Source organism: Rattus norvegicus, chromosome 5 (assembly GCF_036323735.1).
Source record: "Rattus norvegicus strain BN/NHsdMcwi chromosome 5, GRCr8, whole genome shotgun sequence".
Taxonomy (NCBI): Eukaryota; Metazoa; Chordata; class Mammalia; order Rodentia; family Muridae; genus Rattus; species Rattus norvegicus.
In genome coordinates, this window is record NC_086023.1 from 37,822,714 (window position 1) to 37,842,258 (window position 19,545).

The 19,545-nt window shown below is 39.6% G+C and overlaps 1 protein-coding gene across 1 annotated transcript in view; it reads right to left on the reverse strand.

The window, feature by feature from the left end:
• The window catches only part of Cpne3 (copine 3), a 49,275-nt gene that overhangs the window by 11,148 nt on the left and 18,582 nt on the right, over positions 1 to 19,545 (reverse strand). The window contains exons 5-11 of the mRNA NM_001107917.3: positions 18,162 to 18,233; positions 13,530 to 13,613; positions 10,932 to 11,021; positions 6,251 to 6,349; positions 4,915 to 5,001; positions 2,709 to 2,768; positions 2,067 to 2,200 (exon numbers count right to left, since the gene is read on the reverse strand). Coding sequence (NP_001101387.2) covers positions 2,067 to 2,200; positions 2,709 to 2,768; positions 4,915 to 5,001; positions 6,251 to 6,349; positions 10,932 to 11,021; positions 13,530 to 13,613; positions 18,162 to 18,233 — 626 coding nt within the window. The remainder of the gene's footprint in view (positions 1 to 2,066; positions 2,201 to 2,708; positions 2,769 to 4,914; positions 5,002 to 6,250; positions 6,350 to 10,931; positions 11,022 to 13,529; positions 13,614 to 18,161; positions 18,234 to 19,545) is intronic.

Sequence of the window (19,545 nt, forward strand, 5' to 3'; positions counted from 1 at the left end):
GAATTTTAATGGTGACAACAGATGCTGGTGAGGATGTGGAGAAAGAGGAACACTCCTCCATTGCTGGTGGGATTGTAAGCTGGTACAACCACTCTAGAAATCAGTCTCGCAGTTTCTCAGAAAAGTGGACATAGTACTACCTGGGGACCCAGCTATGCCACTCCTGGGCATATACCCAAAAGATGCCCCAACATATAACAAGGACACGTGCTCCACTGTGTTCATAGCAGCCTCATTTATAATAGCCAGAAGCTGGAAAGAACCTAAATGTCCTTAAACAGAGGAATGGATACTGAAAACGTGGTACATCTACACAATGGAATACTACTCAGCTATCAAGAACAATGACTTCATGAAAATTGTAGACAAATGGATGGAAATTGAAAATATCCTAAGTGAGGTAACCCAGTCACAACAGAACACACATGGTATGTACTCACTGATAAGTGGATATTAGACAAAAAGAAGCTTGGAATACCCCCAATACAACTCACAGACCATAGGAAACCCAAGAAGAAAGAAGATCACACCAAAGTGTGAATACTACAGTTCAACTCAGAAGGGTTCAACTCAAAAGAAAATAATCTCTAGGAAGTAGAGGGAGAGAGGGACATGGGAGGAAAACAGGAGGTGGAGGAAAAAAGGGAGGCCAATTCAGATACGGGAGGAAATGGGGGAGAAGTACAGAGGGTCAGGAATTTGAAAGTAGGTATGGAGTAGTTGGGGAGGGGGAACTGAGGGTAGCCACTAGAAAGTCTCAGATGCCAGGGACCTAAGAGGTTCCCAGGACTCAGCAGGAAGGATATTAGGTAAAATACCCAACAAAGAGGAAATGGAACTTGTAGAGACCATATCCACTGGATAGACAGCTCCCAGTTGAGGGATGGGGTCGCCCAGCCACATCGAAAATATTAATCCAGAACTGCTCCTATCAAAAGGAAATGCAGGGACAAAGAGTGGAGCAAAGACTGCTCCACCTAGGGATCCATCCCATCTGCAGACACCAAACCCAGACACTATTGCTGATGCCAGGAAGTGCATGCTGACAGGAACCCAGTATAGCTGTCCTCTGAAAGGCTCTGCTAGAGCTGTACCAATACAGATGTGGATATACACAGAAAAACATTGGACTGAGTGTGGGGATCCCAATGAAGAAGTTAGGGCAAGGACTGTAAGAGCTGAAGGGGTTTGCAACCCTTCAGGAAGAACAACAATATCAACCAACCAGACCCCACAAAGCTCCCAAGGACTAAACCACCAAATGAAGAATACATAGAGGGGACCCATGGCTCCAGCTGGATTTGTAGCAGAGGATGGTCTTATCTGGCATCACTGGGAGGGGAGCCCCTCGGTTCTGTGGAGGCTTGATGATCCAGGGTAGGGGAGGCAAGAGTGGGTAGGTGGGTGGGGGAGCACCCTCATAGAGTCAGGGGGAGGGGACAGGGTTTTGTTGAGGGAAACTAGGAAGGGGGATAACATTTGAAATGTAAATAAATAAAATAACGAATAAAAGAAAAAGAAAAAAAAATTACTTTTCAACAGAATGTGGTGATGTGCTTCCTTAATTCCAGCATTTGCGAGGGGAAAGTAGACAGACCTCTGGGATTTCAAGGCCTGGCTAGTGTACGTACTAAGTTCTAAGCCTCGGAGGGATACAGTAAGACCCTTTGTCATCATGAATAAATAAAATTTCATTATCAAAGAGGACATGTATATATATGCTAGGAAACAATTCCTACCATTACAATATGACATCTAGATTTCAGTCACATATACAACTTACTCTAATGACTAAAACTCCAAGGAATCGGATCAAACAAATGAGTCTTGCTGAATTCTCTCAACCATAAATGAAGACGTCATATACAACACATCATAACTAGTTACAGCAAGAACGATGACACCGAAGGGAGATACAAAGAGATAAATAAAAAGGAAATCTGAGAAAGAACGCTATTCTCTCCTTCACATCCTTGAACATCTATTAGAACGCTAGCTGATGAACAGAAAGTGCCCTCTCTAAGGAATCCTGAAATGTGTACTTCAGTATTTCCAGTCATACTCACGCATCATAATCTTGAACTACCAATCCCACAGACCAGATGGCAGTCAGATACTCATTAACACCATTTGGGCTGATGTAATGCAGGGAGTCTGGAGAACTGGGGTCACCGTTGGAGCCAGTGAAGTCCACTCCCACCTACCAAGAAACGACAGCAGTTCTTACCAAAGAGAGGGCAGGGCTACCTATCTGAACTAGAGGTCCAAGAAAACTATAGGAGACAAGTCCCAAAATCATCCCAGAACCGCTACTACCATCTCCTAACAAATGCCTGCAGCCTTTCTACCAACAACTGAACAGGACTCATCATGAGAACAACCTGTTCTTCTAGACAGAAGACTCATGAATCATTTGTCAATGTATGACCCATTTAGGGGCTGTTCTTATATGTTTGTTTTCTATTCCTTAAACTACTGTAGGATAACCATTAGTTTATACACACCTATTTTCTCTAAAGAGGAGATCACTCATCAACTCACTAACTAAGTCAAACTTCCATGGTGAACCTAGATGATCCACAAGGAAGTCATACGAAACAGACTGTGTAAATTGCATTACAAAGTCAGTTTGGCAGTAAAGGAATGCTGCAAAACAGAGTGGGGAGGCACCATCTAACATCTGTGTTAGAAAACTCAGTGTTACTTACAGTAAAATTCAGCTGGCACCCTCCCATGATGTAGTCAAGAAATGTGCATTCTACAGTAATCTAAAAACAAAAAGACACTGTTAAAACCAACCAACCTCACCACCTACACAAGAGAAATAAAAGGCCCCTTGGCATATGCATTTCAGAGTCTGTAAGCTGAATAGTACATGACATAAATATGTGGAAATCAACCTCACATGTGAGCATACAAAACTCCTCCCCTAAATGTCAGGACTCAAAGATTTTACTACAGCTTCAGTACAGCAGTATTAAGGTTGACATATCAGGGTAAGGGCTCATAAGGTGAGGTCCCCCCCTGAGAATTCACAGGCTGCTAATGATTGCTGAGAAAGTGAGAGACATTTTCTTCAGGTGTCACTACTAGTATGCTGCCTGTGCATAACACTAATCAAACTTATTGAGACTCACAGACATACGCACACACACAAACTCACACACACCCCAGGGGAGGGACATGAAAGTAAAAGGAGATGAGTTGGGAAGAGGAAGGACAAACAGGAGTGGGAAGACAAGAAAAGGTAGTAGGGGAAGGTGAGCATGTACAAAATATATACATTATGAGAATATCATAATAAGAACTCATTATGATAAAACAATATGTACAAATAAAAACATCAAAAAAGGCAGGTGACTAAAAACAAAAGGATTAGATATCAATGGCAAAAGAGGATATGTAGTCACTGTAGATTTTATATAGTCAGTGTAATATACTGACAGTTTTAACAAGCATTTAATAATCAAGATTTAGAAGAATTAAAAGTTTGGCCAGTCACTGGGTAGCCTTTCCTTCTGTCTCTGCTCCATTTTTGTCCCTGCATTTCCTTTAGACTGGAACAATTCTGGGTCAAAAATTTTGAAGACTGGTGGGTGGCTCCATGCCTCAAATGGGCCCTATCTATGTACTATATGTGGTCCCTGCAGGCTCCACTTCCCCACTATTGGGCATTTCAGTTAAGGTCAAAGTCATTGCATCCTGAGAGCCTCTCACATCCATGGTGGAGCAGGGACTGAAGGAAAGGCCATCCAAAGACCAGCCCAATCTGGGATCCATCCCATGTACAGGCACCAAACTCCGACACTATTACTGATGCCATGTTGTGCTGGCAGACAGGATTCTGGCGTGGCTGTCCTCTGAGAGGTTCTACCAGCAGCTGACTGAGACAGACGTAAACACTTACAGTCAACTATTGGACTAAGGTCGGGGACCCCTGTGGAAGAGTTAGGGGAAAGACTGAAGGAGTTGAAGGGGATTACAACCCTATAGAAAGAACAACAGTATCAACTAACCAGACAGGTCCCTCAGAGCTCCTGGGGACTAATCCACCGACTGAAGACCATGGGATGGTCTGCGTCCCCAGCTACATGCATAGCAGATGACTGCTCTGTCTGGCCTCAGTGGGAAAGGAAGTGCTGAATCCTGCAGAAACTTAATGTCCCAGAGAAGAGGGATGCTAGGGGGATGAGGTTGGACTGGGTGGGTGGTTGAGGGAGCACCCTCTCAGAAGCAAAGAGGTGGGAGATGTGTTGAAGAACTCATGGAAGGGGCATAGGAAGAGGGGGCAACAGCTGGAGTACAAATAAATAAAATAAGAATAAAGAATAAATAAAAGAATTAAAACAAAAACCAAACATGTTTTCAGTGGGAGAAACCTGGCCTTTCCTCATCATTTGTAACAGCATATGAAGAAAATATAGCCAGGATAGATGTACTTGGTCAGATCATTTCCATCTCCGTTCCCTAAGACAATAGAGGATGATATTATTCTTTATCCTTTGCTAAGCAGTTAGCAATGAGCACACTCTACTCGTGCAGAAGATGTGGGCTGACTCCCAGCACCCACACAATGCTAATAACCATCTCTAAGTCCAGATCCAGGGAACCTAACACCCTCTTCTGGCCTCCAGACACTGCACATGCATGCACGCATCTCCCATACTGTACACATACCTACATACAGGCAAACATTCGTTCATAAATTTAAAAATATTTTTAAAAAGTTGTCAAACCTTTGAGGCAGCATTAGTTGAAAGATTTATTTACTATTCCATACCCTATTCTTTCCCCCAAGATAGTGTCAGCTCGTGTCATTTCCAGCTGCTAGAGCAAGTACTTACTTGATATAAAAGTATACTGGTACAAGAACTCACAAAGTAAACTCATTACAAGTGGCCAAGACCAACTGACCTCACAATGCTTCACAACGATAACACCTGAATTCTTGTAGCTTTTTTTCTTCTGTCTCTTTTTTTCATTTATGCATTCAAATTCAACCTGTTGGAGAAGAAGATGATTTAAATAAACAAACTTTTCCTTTAAAAACAAATCTTAAAAGAAAAAAAACTATGTTACATCTTTATTAGCAACATAAAATAAAAACTTGCTATAAAAAAATGAACAGAACAAAACAGAAATACAAGAAGCCCAATCCTAAGGCCACAAAACATTAAATAAACTTCTACTATAAATATAAACTTGACACGAATGGCAATTTCATGTACATGAATCTTGAATCTAAAATATTTTTTTTTAGCAAAAACACACTCCGCACAGCATGTGGATGGTTTTGTTGTTTTTGTGGAAGTGTGGCAGGCCCCAGACCTTAACACAACTGACTCCATGATAGAAGTACCATTTAGGCCATAAAACTTACCATGCAGACAGCACCATCAGCCAAAATGAAAACAGAGACCTAATCCATCAAACTCCACAGTTCTGAGAAAGTCTCTAAATATACTAACCTTGCTTTTTGGCTTCTGGAGTTTCATTTCTGACTAATCGTTCTTGTTACCTTAAGTATGTCAACCCAGGACATGTATTTTGGAGATTAAAAGTTCATCCCGAGAAAGGCTCATAGCTACATTGGGCTCCTGAACACGCACTGTAGTTCCCAGCTACCTACTAAAGACCTTCTATTGGTTTAAACACGTGTGCAATCAGTCTTCTCTGGTGGATACTCCACAAGAGAAAACCCTTCCAAGTTTCAGGATATCCTATGGTTCTACTTAAACTGTGCATCAGTGACCCTTGGGCTTACCCCTAAATTTCAGCATTTTAGACTTGCAGGGAGGGGTGAAGTCCTATGAAAACACAAGAAGGGTAAACATGTAGATCACAGGACATCTGCCCTGCTTAGTTAACCCTGGGGGACTCACATGCACTACCGGAGCTGATCGTTCTGTTTTCCCTATGCGGGCAAAGCACTGCTCCATCCAGTACTGGAGTATGATGTGTTCTCTTCCAAGACATGGGAAGGACGAGCTACTTTCTATTCCTAGAGATGATCTTTGCTTTCTCCCTGTAGTCTAAAATCCTCACCTGGTGCTGATTACTATTACATCGTGTCCACTCAGTAACACACATATCCTACGCAAGAAATTTTACTACATGAAATTTGTAGGTTATAGGGCTTTAAGCAATAAACAATAAAAACATGATAAACCAATTGCTAAACCAAAGAAAAACATATAATGATAAACAACCATATTGAATATATTCTCATAGCTGCAAAGATATAACTTACAGGTGAGCTCCTGGAGGCTTCTTTGAGTTTTGTCATGGTGGTTTGAAATGTTCCAATGAGATCATGTGATCCATCATTGTCATAATCATAACACTCTACCTAGAATTAAATATACGGAAAATCAATATCATCTTATTAAAAAGTATTGGCTACAATAAGCATACCTTTTTAATTAAAATAAGAAAAATCTCTGATATCAGTATCTAATTGGAGGAAGAAGAGCTAACTAACTAGAGAAGTAATACGGAAGCATGTTCAAGTCAGAGCGATCCTGAGAACAGGCTCTGCAGCATGGACGATGAAAACCACAAATATGGAGTCTATTTCACACAGGAAGCAATTCGTTGCTCCTCTACTGTGCTCTCTGGAGATGCTGATAGAAGGCTACGTGCAACCATTTCTAGTCTTTCATTTGCTTTACTTAATTATCACTGTGTAAGAGCTAGAAGCCAGTACCCCAGCAGCTAATAATGATGTAACTAAGTCCTAGATAATTTAGTTACAGGAAACATGTCTCAACAGATGCAACCCAAGGAGGCTGGGCCTGTAATTATGAGTTAGACATGACAGTCAGATCTGCTCTAACAATTGGAAATCTTACAGCATGAAGGAAAACCAGTTTCTGTGAAATTTCCATGCTAGGTTGTTCTTAGCAGGGTGTTGTGGGTTTTATTTTGTTTTTGTTTTGTGTATGTGTTAGATGACAGAAAAGTAAGTATTTACCAGAACGCCTGTTCTAGTGGGAAGATGAGGTGCTGTGAACTATTATTAGCTGATGTATTCAAGGCAGCTGACAGATCGGTGACAGGGAGGTGAACTTCCAAGACAGTCTTAATCAGACTACAGAATCTCAACACATCATTTCATCTACATGGATATTTTACACATACATAGTTCATATATGTTCTTAAATAGACCCGAGAGGCACACAGAAGGGAAAGGAATGGTATTATTCCTATTTTGAAGATGAAACTTGAGGTAATTAAGAACAAGGCCAACAGATGTTACATCTCCTGTGATGAGCAGCAGGGATAAAGTGAAATCCCAATGATACTTCTGGAGCCTGCTTCAAGACAGAAGCTTCTTTTTTTGTGTTTTCTTCATTTTGGGGATGGGGGTGTGGTTATTGTTTTGTTTTGATGGTGAGGTTTTTTTGTTTTGTTTGGTTTGGTTTGGTTTGGTTTGGTTTGTATGTTTGTTGATTTTTGAGACGGGTTTCTGTGTATAGTCATGGCTGTCCTGGAACTCACTATGTAGATCAGCATGGCCTCAAACTCAGAGATCTGCCGGCCTCTACCTCTCAAATGCTGGACAAAACACAGGCTTCTAATTCTAACAAGAAGCATTTTGCATTTGCCTCTGTGAGGGCTCCAACAGGCTTCCAGCTTTCATGAAAATGGAGTGACCACCAAGGTACAATACTCAGGACATGTTCATTTGGCAGAATGTCTGTTTTCTTCTCAGTTCTACATACTGATTGTCCTTACCTAACTGGATGTCTTAGGATTCCTATGCTGTGAATAAATACCAGGGCCAAAAAAAAAAAAAAAAAATTCATTGTGGGGGGAAAAGGTTCATCTCGCGTCTACCCCCACAGCATTGTTCATAACCAAAGGAAGTCAGGACAGGAATGGAACAAGGCAGGAACCTGAAGGCAGGAGCTGATGCAGAAGCCATGGAAAAGTGCCCCTTACAGTCTGCTCCTCCTGCCTTGCTTAGCCTGCTTTCTTACAGAATCTAGGACCACCTGCTGAGGGATGGCGCCCTCTACAAGGACCTGAGCCATACGCCCTACCACACCATTCATCAATTGAGAATATGAGGCTAATCTAACAGGGGCATTTTCTCAAGTGAGATTCCTTCTTCCAAAATGACTCTAGTTTGTGTCAAGTTGATGTAAAACTAGCTAGTACACTGGAAGTCTTTCATCCATTACTTGTATTTTCCTTATCTTTCAGGAACACTTAAAAGTCAATCAATCAATCACTCAATCACTCAATCAATCAAAACAGGAACATTCAAGAACAGCAATGTACTTTATTTAAAGGGCCTTACATTTTTGTCTATGCAAGTCTGACATTTTGACTCCTGCCCAACAGATTCAATACCCAATCGTAAACCAATGGCCTTAATATATTAAGGGGAAAAATTAGGAATTCTTTTCTTAAAGGAAACAAAGTTTCAAGAAGGCAGAAAACAACCCATCTTAATGCTTAAATGAGATCACTTTTAGCAGACATTCCTAAATTATGGCAAATGAAGCTACTTTACATTTAGATTCCGTGGAAAGAACATCAATTTATATGTAAGTCAAATAAGCTTCAGTATGGCTAAGGCTAAGTTAGACCTTCGTAAGAACTAAAATGTTTAAGACTAAGTTTGGATCAATTAAAGGGTTAAAAAATAGAAAATACATCTTAACAGTCCAAGTTCTGATTACTCACTACAGGAAATAAAGGGAAAAGCTCCCTCTTGTCCTCTCAAAGGCAGACACAACATCTTTAATGCCAGAATATGGTCGGACCAAGGCTGAGGGAGGAGGATTCATACCATTTTCCTTTCTTTTCAAGATTTAAACACCAGTACTATTCACCAGCATTATTTAAACACCAGCAAGCATATCTAAAGAACTTGTGAAATTTAAATGTATGCATATACACATAAGAGCACATGTACACATGTCAAGGATTGTACACACCACACAATGCACCCCCACTTTAGGCAAGGTGGTAGCATGCATGATATTTCTCTTCTTCTCTTCATCTTATAAAAATAACACATGCTAGAGTGACAACACAATGAAGGAACCACAGAAGATTCTGACTTTATTCTCTGCTCTGTAATTCTTTCCCATGCCTTTATGTAATTTCCACATGGGAGGTGAACTGCAGATGTGTGACTGATACTGCAAAGAAGTACAGAACTAGAGAACTAAAGTGAGCAATGGTGTGGAAAACCAAGTGTGTATATCAAAAACAAACCGAAAGATTTAGTAATGGAAGACATTCATCAGAAAATCAGTTTACTTACTAGAACAAATTGGCCCTGCAAGCATGCCACTGTGAGTAAAAATGTTTTAGAAAGATGTTTTGTTGTTAATTTGTCAGAAACAATCAAACAGTCAAGGCATAGGCTTCTCTCTGTGTATTTGTCTTAAAATGAGAATTTGTAGCTACTTCTATAACATCTTTACAGAATTCATAGTATAGACATATAAGTATATTTTCACTGCTTTTTGACACACCGTACAAATCACACTGAACATTGGTCTTTATTTCTTAAGTTCTCGATAAACCAAGGACAACTTCTTCCCAAGCTTCGAAATTAAGTGGCTTGCATCTCTGCTGCTGTTTCATCAGTTTACAATGCCTTCACCTTCAATATTCTATTTTTACCCTCTTGTACAGTAGAAATTACTGTCTGCATTATTAGCTAAGAGATGAGGTGACCTTCTCAACTTCCTTTACCTGGCTAAAGAGCTAAACCAAAATAAAAACTATAGTCTGACTCTAAACCATGATGCTTCCTATCATCTTTCCTCGTTTTATTATATTAACTATAACAAGAAACATCAACAAACAAAACCCCTGCATTTGCCGAGCTGCAAACCTGAGAAAGCCTTCTATACAGAGTTGTCTTGAGACATATTTTACTGCTGAGGAGACAGTTCAGTCAGAAGGACCTGAGCTTGGCTCTGAGACAGACGTCACCGTAAAAGGTGAGTGTGTTTTGGAGTGATACACAAAATACACACACACAAAGTCTGTGTGTGTTTACTGGCTGGCTGGTTGGGGTTTTGTTTTATTCAGTAAATACCTGCACATGAAAACATGCACAGTAACTGTGGAGACTTATCTGCTTTCCCTTGCTCTTACAATGCCTCCACTGTTCTTCTGCACAATAAAAGCCAGGAAGACTCTGAGATATCAGAAGAACTAACATCTGCTTTCCAAAAGGTACCCTCTAGACAAAGAACATGGTTAATGTCTGTATTTGCCTAGCAAATGAACTATATTAAAATGATGACATTTAAATTGGATGTCTTATTTTTTAAAACCAGTTAAAATGAAAATTATGCTGTAGCCTTCAGCATTAAGTCAACATATTAGACAGCATAGTCTAACATGAATGCCTATAGTGTCATTTACTTTAAAAAATTCTTAGATATTAACTTTAGATGATAGGTAAACATGTATTAGTCTGTAGGAGTTACATACAGTGTCTGAGTTGTTTATAGGATGACTTAAGTTTTTTACTTTACAATGTTGTAAAGGTGACACCATTCAGTAGACACTGCATGGATTTTACTTTTTAATGTCACCTTGTGCTAGCAACGTGCGACAATTCTCTTTTAAAGTTATACAGTGTGGCAAGCCAAACCACCCACAAGACCACCACGAATACCAACACTTAACTGTGTACTAGGGTGCTGTATTTGGTAAGCTACGTATATTAAATGTATGCTAACATCCTTTCTTCCCTCCCGTACTCCCTTTTCCTCTTTTCTTTCCTTTCTTCCTGTCTCTCCCCCAAATAAACACAGGGCCTCAAGATCACTACGCAGTGTTCTAACAAAGCTACACATCTAGCCTAACTTATGAGGATTTCTATTTATGACCGGTTTATCTGGTCATAATCCCACAGCAAACTACAGAGCACATGTGTGACAAGTTCGGATTACCTTAATGGTCTTGTCCATATCTCCATAGCACAGAGAGTTGAGAGAGATTTTAAAAGGCTTCCACATGGGATTCAGGTTGTTTTTTATAACCTGTAAAGAACAAAGCATCTATCAGAACATGCAGTTCATCAGTATCTTGTTCTTGCCTCTCCTGGGTTCCTGCTACATTTTCACCACTCATCCCTCAACTTCTCTCTCAAATATTTCCAAGAAAAGTTAGTAGAATAATGAATTACAGTCATCTGAAAAGTGTAATAAACTGTCTAACTGCAGTACATTCTGACTAAAGAAAAAGCTGATGGGAAAACAGCTGCTAACAATGGCGAATTACAATGGTAGTTTACAGATTCTTGGAAACCAGCATGTCAACATGGTCCCAAAGTACTAAAAGATGGAGCGGGTAAGAATGAGAGCTATGGATACTGGGGAAATAGCTCAGCAGTTAGGAGCACTGGCTGTTCTTCCATAGGACCCAGGTTCGATTCCTAACATTCCCATGGTGGCTGACAACTGTCTATAGCTCCTGTTCCAGGGCATCCAGTGCCTTCTTTCTGGCCTCCATGGGCATTGCATGCACATGGGGCCCAGACGTACAAGTAAATAAAACATCCATATAAATTTAAAAAGATGGTTCTTGCTCTGTTGAACAAGAATTGAAAACTTAAATATAATTTTGAATTTTTAGGTTTCTATTACATAGACAGACATATATAAATATTTTTTGAAATATTTATGAATATATTTTTCATCTATGACCACTGAAAAAGACGGAAAAGTATGATATCGTAATATAGATTAACACATCTAGCACTCGGATCTTGGTCTCTAAATACTTTGTATTGTAAAACTTATTTCGGAGAAATTGTTTCTTGTAACTCTGAAATAGAAGAAAATAGAAACATATTCTACCAATACTGAAAATCCCAGGGTTCATCTGAAGAATCACTCCCTCATCAAGTCTGATTTGAACTGTATAAATGATATTAATGTATCATAACAATTTGTGAGTTTACAATGATAAAGAAGAGTGCTTACTAATGTAGGCATAAGGGTGTGGTGGTTTATACATGATGTCTCCCAAAGTCAAGGGCATCTGAATCCGTATTTTCCTCTTGGTAGTACTGATTAAGTAGGTTTAAGAGGTGCAGCTTGCTAAAGGAAGTTTGTCACTGGGGGGTGGGCTTTGAAATTTCAAGGACACTCAACATTGCTAGTTCATTCTACTTCCTGTGAGATTCAATTGTAAGCTCTCAGCTTCCAGTTCCAGTGACCACACCTCCAGTCTTCCACAAGGATCTCTTATCCCTCTGAAGCTGTAAACCCCAATAAACCCTTCCTTTAATAAGCTGCCATTACCATGGTGCTTTATTGCAGAACTAAAAAAGTAATTAATCCAGTGGTAATTTGAGGAAAACAAAATCACTATTTTTTAGATAATAATCAAACTGACTCAAGCAAGGATCATCACTGGTTGATGAAATCACTGGGCAAAAGCCTAGAGAAAGTAATTCATTCAGTCTCAAAGTATTACACCATAAAGAACTTATAAATTACAAATAGAGAACATAGGACTTTATGATTCACAGGTCTTATGGTCACCAGCTTAAACAAATTGCCTGATATCACTGGAACTGTGCAGTCTGAGAATCATGATTACAGAATATGTGGAGTGTTCTTGACATGTGGAGTAAACACAAGAATCTCCTCTAGTCTCCATAATTTGAACCATTCCATGGCATGGGCAGGTAAAAAGAAGTGGGTAACTACCTGGAAGCCTATCAGGAAAAAGGAAAACAAGAGGCCTCACAGAAACCTAGACAAAATACAATCTATATAAAATGTATTTGACACTGAGGAAATCTGAGCATGAGTGGTACACGGAATGGCATTAGTAAATCAATGATAACTTCCTTAGGTAATTTCCCAGTGATGCAGCATGCCCTTTACTCTTTTGAGACAGGGTGTTGCAATATAGGTCTGGCTGGCCTAGAATTTACTATGTAGACAATGCTGGCTCACAGAGATCTGTCTGTCTCCAGAGTGCTGAGATTAAAGGTATGCATTCCTTTTCCTGGCTGCCTTTACTTACTCCTGAAAACTGCCTGATGTAATATTTGAAGGGAATCTAGATGCTTGTAGTTTACATAAGGATGGTTTTCCAAATGAAAAATAAATTGGCTTTGGCTTCACTACTGTGGTATGTGAGTGGGTGTGTGTAGGGGTGTGTGTGTGTGTGTGTGTGTGTGTGTGTGTGTGTGTGTGAGAGAGAGCGAGAGAGTGCAATGAAGAACATTTAGTATTTTTTATATAATTTAAAGTTTTTTTAAATGTAAATAATTAAGCATGGCAGTGTCTCTTTTTTAAGAGAAAAAAATCAAATAAATGAGCATTGTTTATAACTGACTGCATAGAAATCTGAATTAAAATGATTATTTTCTGTGTATTCAAGGCCAACATGGCTTATACAATAAGTTCCAGGACAGTCAGTGCTCTATATAGAGTGTGTCTTAAAAAATTTTTGGATGTATGTGTGTATTAATTATTATTATAATATTGCCAAAGAAAACTATCATTCTACTTTCAGATTCAAGAACTTACCTCTGTTCGGTGAACCATCAGCCAGTGGCCATCTGATGTCTGCTTGTGAAACTCCAGGTATGGATCTGACTTCCCAAAGAGATCCTGCATTTGAACAGCATCTTTCATTATCTTAAACCCTATGTAAACACACCTTAAACATGTTATACATGTATATATTTTTATACAAGCACATAGGTCCAACTCCACAGTAATGATACACTGGTTGCAAATATCAATCCCATTTTCTCTATCACTAACTTTTATGTGTGAAAGTCTACCAGGGAGAACTATTAAAAGGCACTGTGATGAACAACCCTATGTTTCAAACCATGGTACTTTAAAATGTTAAGATGTGTTTTGGCTCCATGTCAGCATTTTAACTTTCCACTCACCTAGTATTTAGTACACAGATGATACCCCAAACATTAGTCATACCAACTCTATGAAAACAGGACAGTTAGCTAAAGGGAAAAGACTGCAGGCTTTAATAACTCCTGAAGTCATATACATTATCAACTGAGAGATATGGGCTTTAACTTGTATCTCAGAAAAAAACAAAACAAAACAACTTTTCCTATCTGGCACAGGGGCTCACACCTATAATCTCAGTACTCGGGAGGCAGAGACAGGAGGACTGTCATGAGTATAAGGTTAAAAACATAAGAATATTATCTTTAAAAGAGAAAGGGAGTTGGCGACATCTATAGCTCAGAAGTTACAAGTGCCTGCTGCTTGACATGGACTAATTCAGATCCCAGCATACACGTCTTACAGACATCTGCAACTCTGGCTCTGAGGGATCCAATGCTCTCCTCTTGCTTCTGTGTACACAATCACAAGTGCACAGGCACATAAATTCTCACACACACACACACACACACACACACACACACACACACACACACACACACTCTTAACCTTTAAAAGAAAAGTTTTCTGTGTCTGTATATATACTAAAAAGACCCAGAAACAAACCCTGAGTAAGAGCAAGAGCAAATGGTAACACACAGCCACTAAAATGACACCCGGCTCCTTTTAATGTGTCAGTCTAGGATGGAGATTAGAAAACAATTAACACGGAGCATCATGTCAAGTGACAGAACTGGAACGAGGGGACTAACTACAGATACTTGTTACTGGTCTGCTTCAAACCTGAGACTGAGGCTGGGAATAATTTGAATATCAGCCAAAATTTGCCCATTGTAGCTAGCAGTTGTTAATGTTAAACATAAGCTTATAGATATTTAAAGACTGACATAGGACAACAAAAAATTCTTAGTGGTCACATCTAGAAGATGGTAGGGAATCAACTTATTCAGAAAAAAAAGAGGTATGCAGAGAATATCAAAGGCTTAGTACTTCCTGTCGAGAAGACCCTGTGAAACAGAGAAATGTGGGCATGAGATGCTCCAGTACTTGCTGCTCTTCCAGAGGACCCAGGTCAACTTCCAGGATCCACACAGTGATCCGAGCACCTCCAAAGGCTTCATGCGCACACATACACATAGGGAAAACATTAACATGCATAACAACCGCATGCATAAAATAAAATAAAAAAATCTAATAACACCCCTCTCAAATAAAAATGGAGAAATAGAGCCAGGCATGGTGGCACATGCACACCTGGGAGGCAGAGATAGGTAGATCTCTTTGAGTTTGAGGCTAGTGAGTTCCATTACAGCCAGGGCTGTTACATAGAGAAACCCTGCCTCAAGACACCAAAAATCAATCAATCAATCAATCAATCAATCAATCAATCAATCAATCAGAGAGATTCAGTTTGGGGAAACATCTTTCTGTGGAAGCATTTCTTACTAAGAACATCACTGTTTTGCAGACCTGCAAGAATATAACATGTGCAGATAGCTATCATCAGTAGTCATTAAAATTACCAAAAAATATAGCACAGTATTAACTCCCTGATGGAGTTACATATCACAGCTGATGAAACTGTTTTGCCAACACTTTAAAATACCATCAGATCAGCTTACTAGAGTTAGGAAACAGAAAATAAAGCAAGAGAAGTGATGCCACCGGGATTTTATTAGCTACCTGCAGAATGTACAAACTTCCACAGAACAGAGGAATCTGTTTCCTAAATGTACAGACAGACAAATGAATAGACGTGGGTGGGGAAGGAAGAAGAGAGGGAGTGAGGGACAGATGGCAAGACAGACACAACAAAGAAGAATTTATAGATCAAATAGCATCTTAAGAGGCGTTTAAAATATTACACTTTAAATGGTCTTTAGAAACATCCCAAAATATTTGCATGCAAAATGACATGGTGTCTGGGAAGAGGGAAAGTGGCTATAGAGAAACAAAATTCACCACGAATCACAAGTGTTAGGATGGGTGATAGAACACGGTATTTCTTGGGTGATTTTTTTTTTTTTGCTTTGTTCTGTTTTTTGTTTGTTTGTTTGAGATGGCTTATCATTATGTATTATTGGCTGGCCTGGAACTCACTTTGTAGACCAGGCTGCCTTTGTCTCCCACATGCTTAGATTTAAGGTGTACATCACCACATATGGCAATACAGTATTTTAAAAAATGTTATTGTATTAATGTATCTATGTTAATTTTTAAAGACTAGAAACTAGTCTTAAGATACTTTGAAACTAAGTTTTAAGGAAAACAAAAATTGTGAAGAACACTGTACACTGATGTGTATTCAAGTAGTGCAATGCAAGAGCGTTAGCTAATTTATACTTAATAAGCCACAGGCGTTTTACTTTTCCCCTAAAGGTTACTAAAATACTTTCTTAAACTTTACCATAATATTAATGCTTGTATTCTTTTAATCTTTAATTGCATCTTATTGAAAAGCTGAAGGGAACTGGGTTCTGTTTAAGCATAGTCAGAAAAGGAATAAGGGAGCAGGAGAAAGGGAATGGGGAGGGAGGAAGGGGGGAACAGCACTCTGCTCAGATGAACAGTTCATGCTAACTACATTGTGTTTTGTGGTGAGGGATTTGTTTTTTATTTACATTTAAAATGTTATCCCCTTTCTGGTTTTCCATCCATAACCCCCATCTCATCCTCCCTCACCCTGCTTCTATGAGGGTATTCCCCCACCTACCCATACCTTCCTGACCCCCTGTCCTGACATTCCCTTACTCTGGGGGTTTGAACCTTGGCAGGACAAAGGGCTTCTCCTCCCATTGGTGCCCAACAAGGCCATCCTCTGCTATAAATGAAGCTGGAGCCATGGGCCAGTCCATGGTTACTCTTTGGATGGTGGTTTATAGTCCCTGGGAGCTTTGATTGGTTGGTACTGTTGTTCTTATGGGGTCGCAAACCCCTTCAGCTCCTTCAATCCTTTCTCTAACTCCTCCAATAGGGACCCTGTTCTTTAGTTCAATGGTTGGCTGTGAGCGTCTGCCTCTGTATTTGTCATGCTCTGACAGAGCCTCTCAGGAGACAGCTCTATCAGGCTCTTGTCAGCATATACTTCTTGGCATCAGCAATATTGTCTGGGGTTGGTGGCTATATGTATATGGGTTGGATCCCCAGGTAGGGCAGGCTATGAATGGCCATTCCTTCATTCTCTGCTCCAAACTTTGTCTCCATATTTCCTCCTATGAGTATTTTTGTTCCCCCTTCTAAGAAGGACTGAAGCATCCACACTTTGGTCGTCCTTCTTGAGCTTCATGTAGTCTGTGGATTGTATCTCGGGTAATTAGAGCTTTTGGGTTAATAACTACTTATCATACCTGCATACCATGTGGGTTTTTCTGTGACTGGGTTACCTCACTCAGGATGATATTTTCTAGTTCCATCCATTTACCTAAGAATTTCATGAAGTCATTGTTTTTAATAGCTGAGTAGTTCTCCATTGTATAAATGTACCACATTTTCTGTATCCATTCCTCTGTTGAGGGACATCTGGATTCTTTCCAGATTCTGGCTATTATAAATAAGACTGCTATGAACATAGTGGAACGTGTGTTCTCGTCATATGTTAGAGTGTCTTTTGGGTATATGCCCAGGAGTGGTATAGGTAGTACTATGTCCAATTTTCTGAGGAACCTCCAGACTGATTTCCAGAATGGTTGTACCAGTCTGCAATCCCACCAACAATGGAGGAGTGTTCCTCTTTCTCCACATCCTTGCCAGCATCTGCTACTGCCTGAGGTTTTGATCTTAGCCATTCTGACTGGTGTGAGGTGGAATCTCAGGTTGTTTTGATTTGCATTTCCCTGATTAAAAAAACCACTGAACATTTCTTTAGGTGCTTCTCAGTCATCTGATAATCCTCAGCTGAGGATTCTTTGTTTAGCTCTGTACTCCATTTTTAATAGGGTTATTTGATTCTCTGGAGTCTAACTTCTTCAGTTCTTTGTATGTATTGGATATTAGCCCTCTATCAGATATAAGATTGGTAAAGATCTTTTCCCAATCTGTTGGTTGCTGATTTTTCCTAATGACAGTGTCCTTTGCCTTACAGAAGATTTGCAGTTTTGTGAGGTCCCATTTGTTGATTCTTGATCTTAGAGCATAAGCCATTGGTGTTCTGTTCAAGAAATTTTCCCAGTGCCCATGTGTCTGGTGCCTCTACTTTCTAACTGCATTGTTAATATCTCAAAAAAGAACCAGTGCTGGGAAAAAGTGATCCTTTTCCTTGCACAATATACAAAATGTACCTACCTTATTATCCAGTTTTCTGGCTTCCATTTCAAACAGTACCACTCTGTTATCCTTTATTTCTTCTGCTAAAATCTACAAGTACATAAAGCAGGTGAAGGAAAATGAATACATACAAACCAAGCACTTTCTTTTTATTGCATTGTATTTGCAGCTTGGGATTGACTCCAGGATGTGGCACAAGTTAGGCAAGCACCATACCATTGACAAAACTGTTTTTAAGTGTGGTTCCCTAGAAAGCCATGTTTCAGGTGTGTGTACAGCAGGGGTGAGGTAAGCAGTGCTTATCACACAATGTGTTTATAAACATATTTCCACTGTGGATATGGTCAAGAATGTTCAAGGATAAAACTAACGGCCAAAAAAAATTTTGGTTCTGTAAACTACATATTCCTAATCCATAGAACATTCAAAGTACAAGAAGACTGAAGGATAGATATCCTTTACACAAAACCAGCTAAAAATCTGCACACATTGATTGAGAAGGAAGATTAAATAAATCCTTTCTTAGACCTCTAAAGTAAAATATGAGCCCAGCACTTTTCGTCTGGTATAACTGCAAGAGCCACTCTACCCTAAGTCAAATGCCAGGCTATCTCAACTCTCTTTGTATTAACTCCACTATAGCAAAGTCTACACAAGGGGTTGGGGCTGTCATGGGGGTAGGGGAGTTAAGGCTCAGAATTGCTCCTCTCCAAAGAAATCCTTAGAAAAAGGCAAAACACTTATTGATCTGAAATGAAGCCACAGTATCTTAACTATTAGTAAAGTTCTCTGTAGTACAAAGTCAGCACTCTCAATTGTCTAAACATTCTTGTCCTCGTTGGAAATCTAAGATAGAACTAGAAGCTGCTGAGGAAAATGTACTTGACAATTGTTATAACCAGATTCTATATCACAGAAAACTAGTTAGAATACTATCACTGATGAAGGAAATACTACAAGAAAAGGTATCCAAAAGCTTGTCATCATACTAACTGTAAACTTAGAGTATGGTAAAGCATACATATTCTTTGCTCATAGCTAAATAATGAGCCACGGAAACCCTGCGTGTGATGCTATGTGCAGATGCAAGGACAGGAAGCCAGGATAAAGAGCTTCTATGACTTTTTCATTGGTTCTGTCTGGTCTGCTTGTTTTTTGTTTTTCCTTTTTTTCCCCCTCCTCTTTTACTTCTGAGACACAAAATCATTTCCTAGTACTAGCTAATCAAGAACTCACTGAATAGACTAGGCTGGCCTTGAACTTTGGGTGATTCTCTTGCTTCAAGCTCCTGAGTGCTAAAATAACAGGAATACACCACCATGCAGTCTACACGTTTATAGGTTCAACGGTCCTGTTATAACATCCATTTAGAATAAGATCCACCATGGAAAGCTTTCATTGT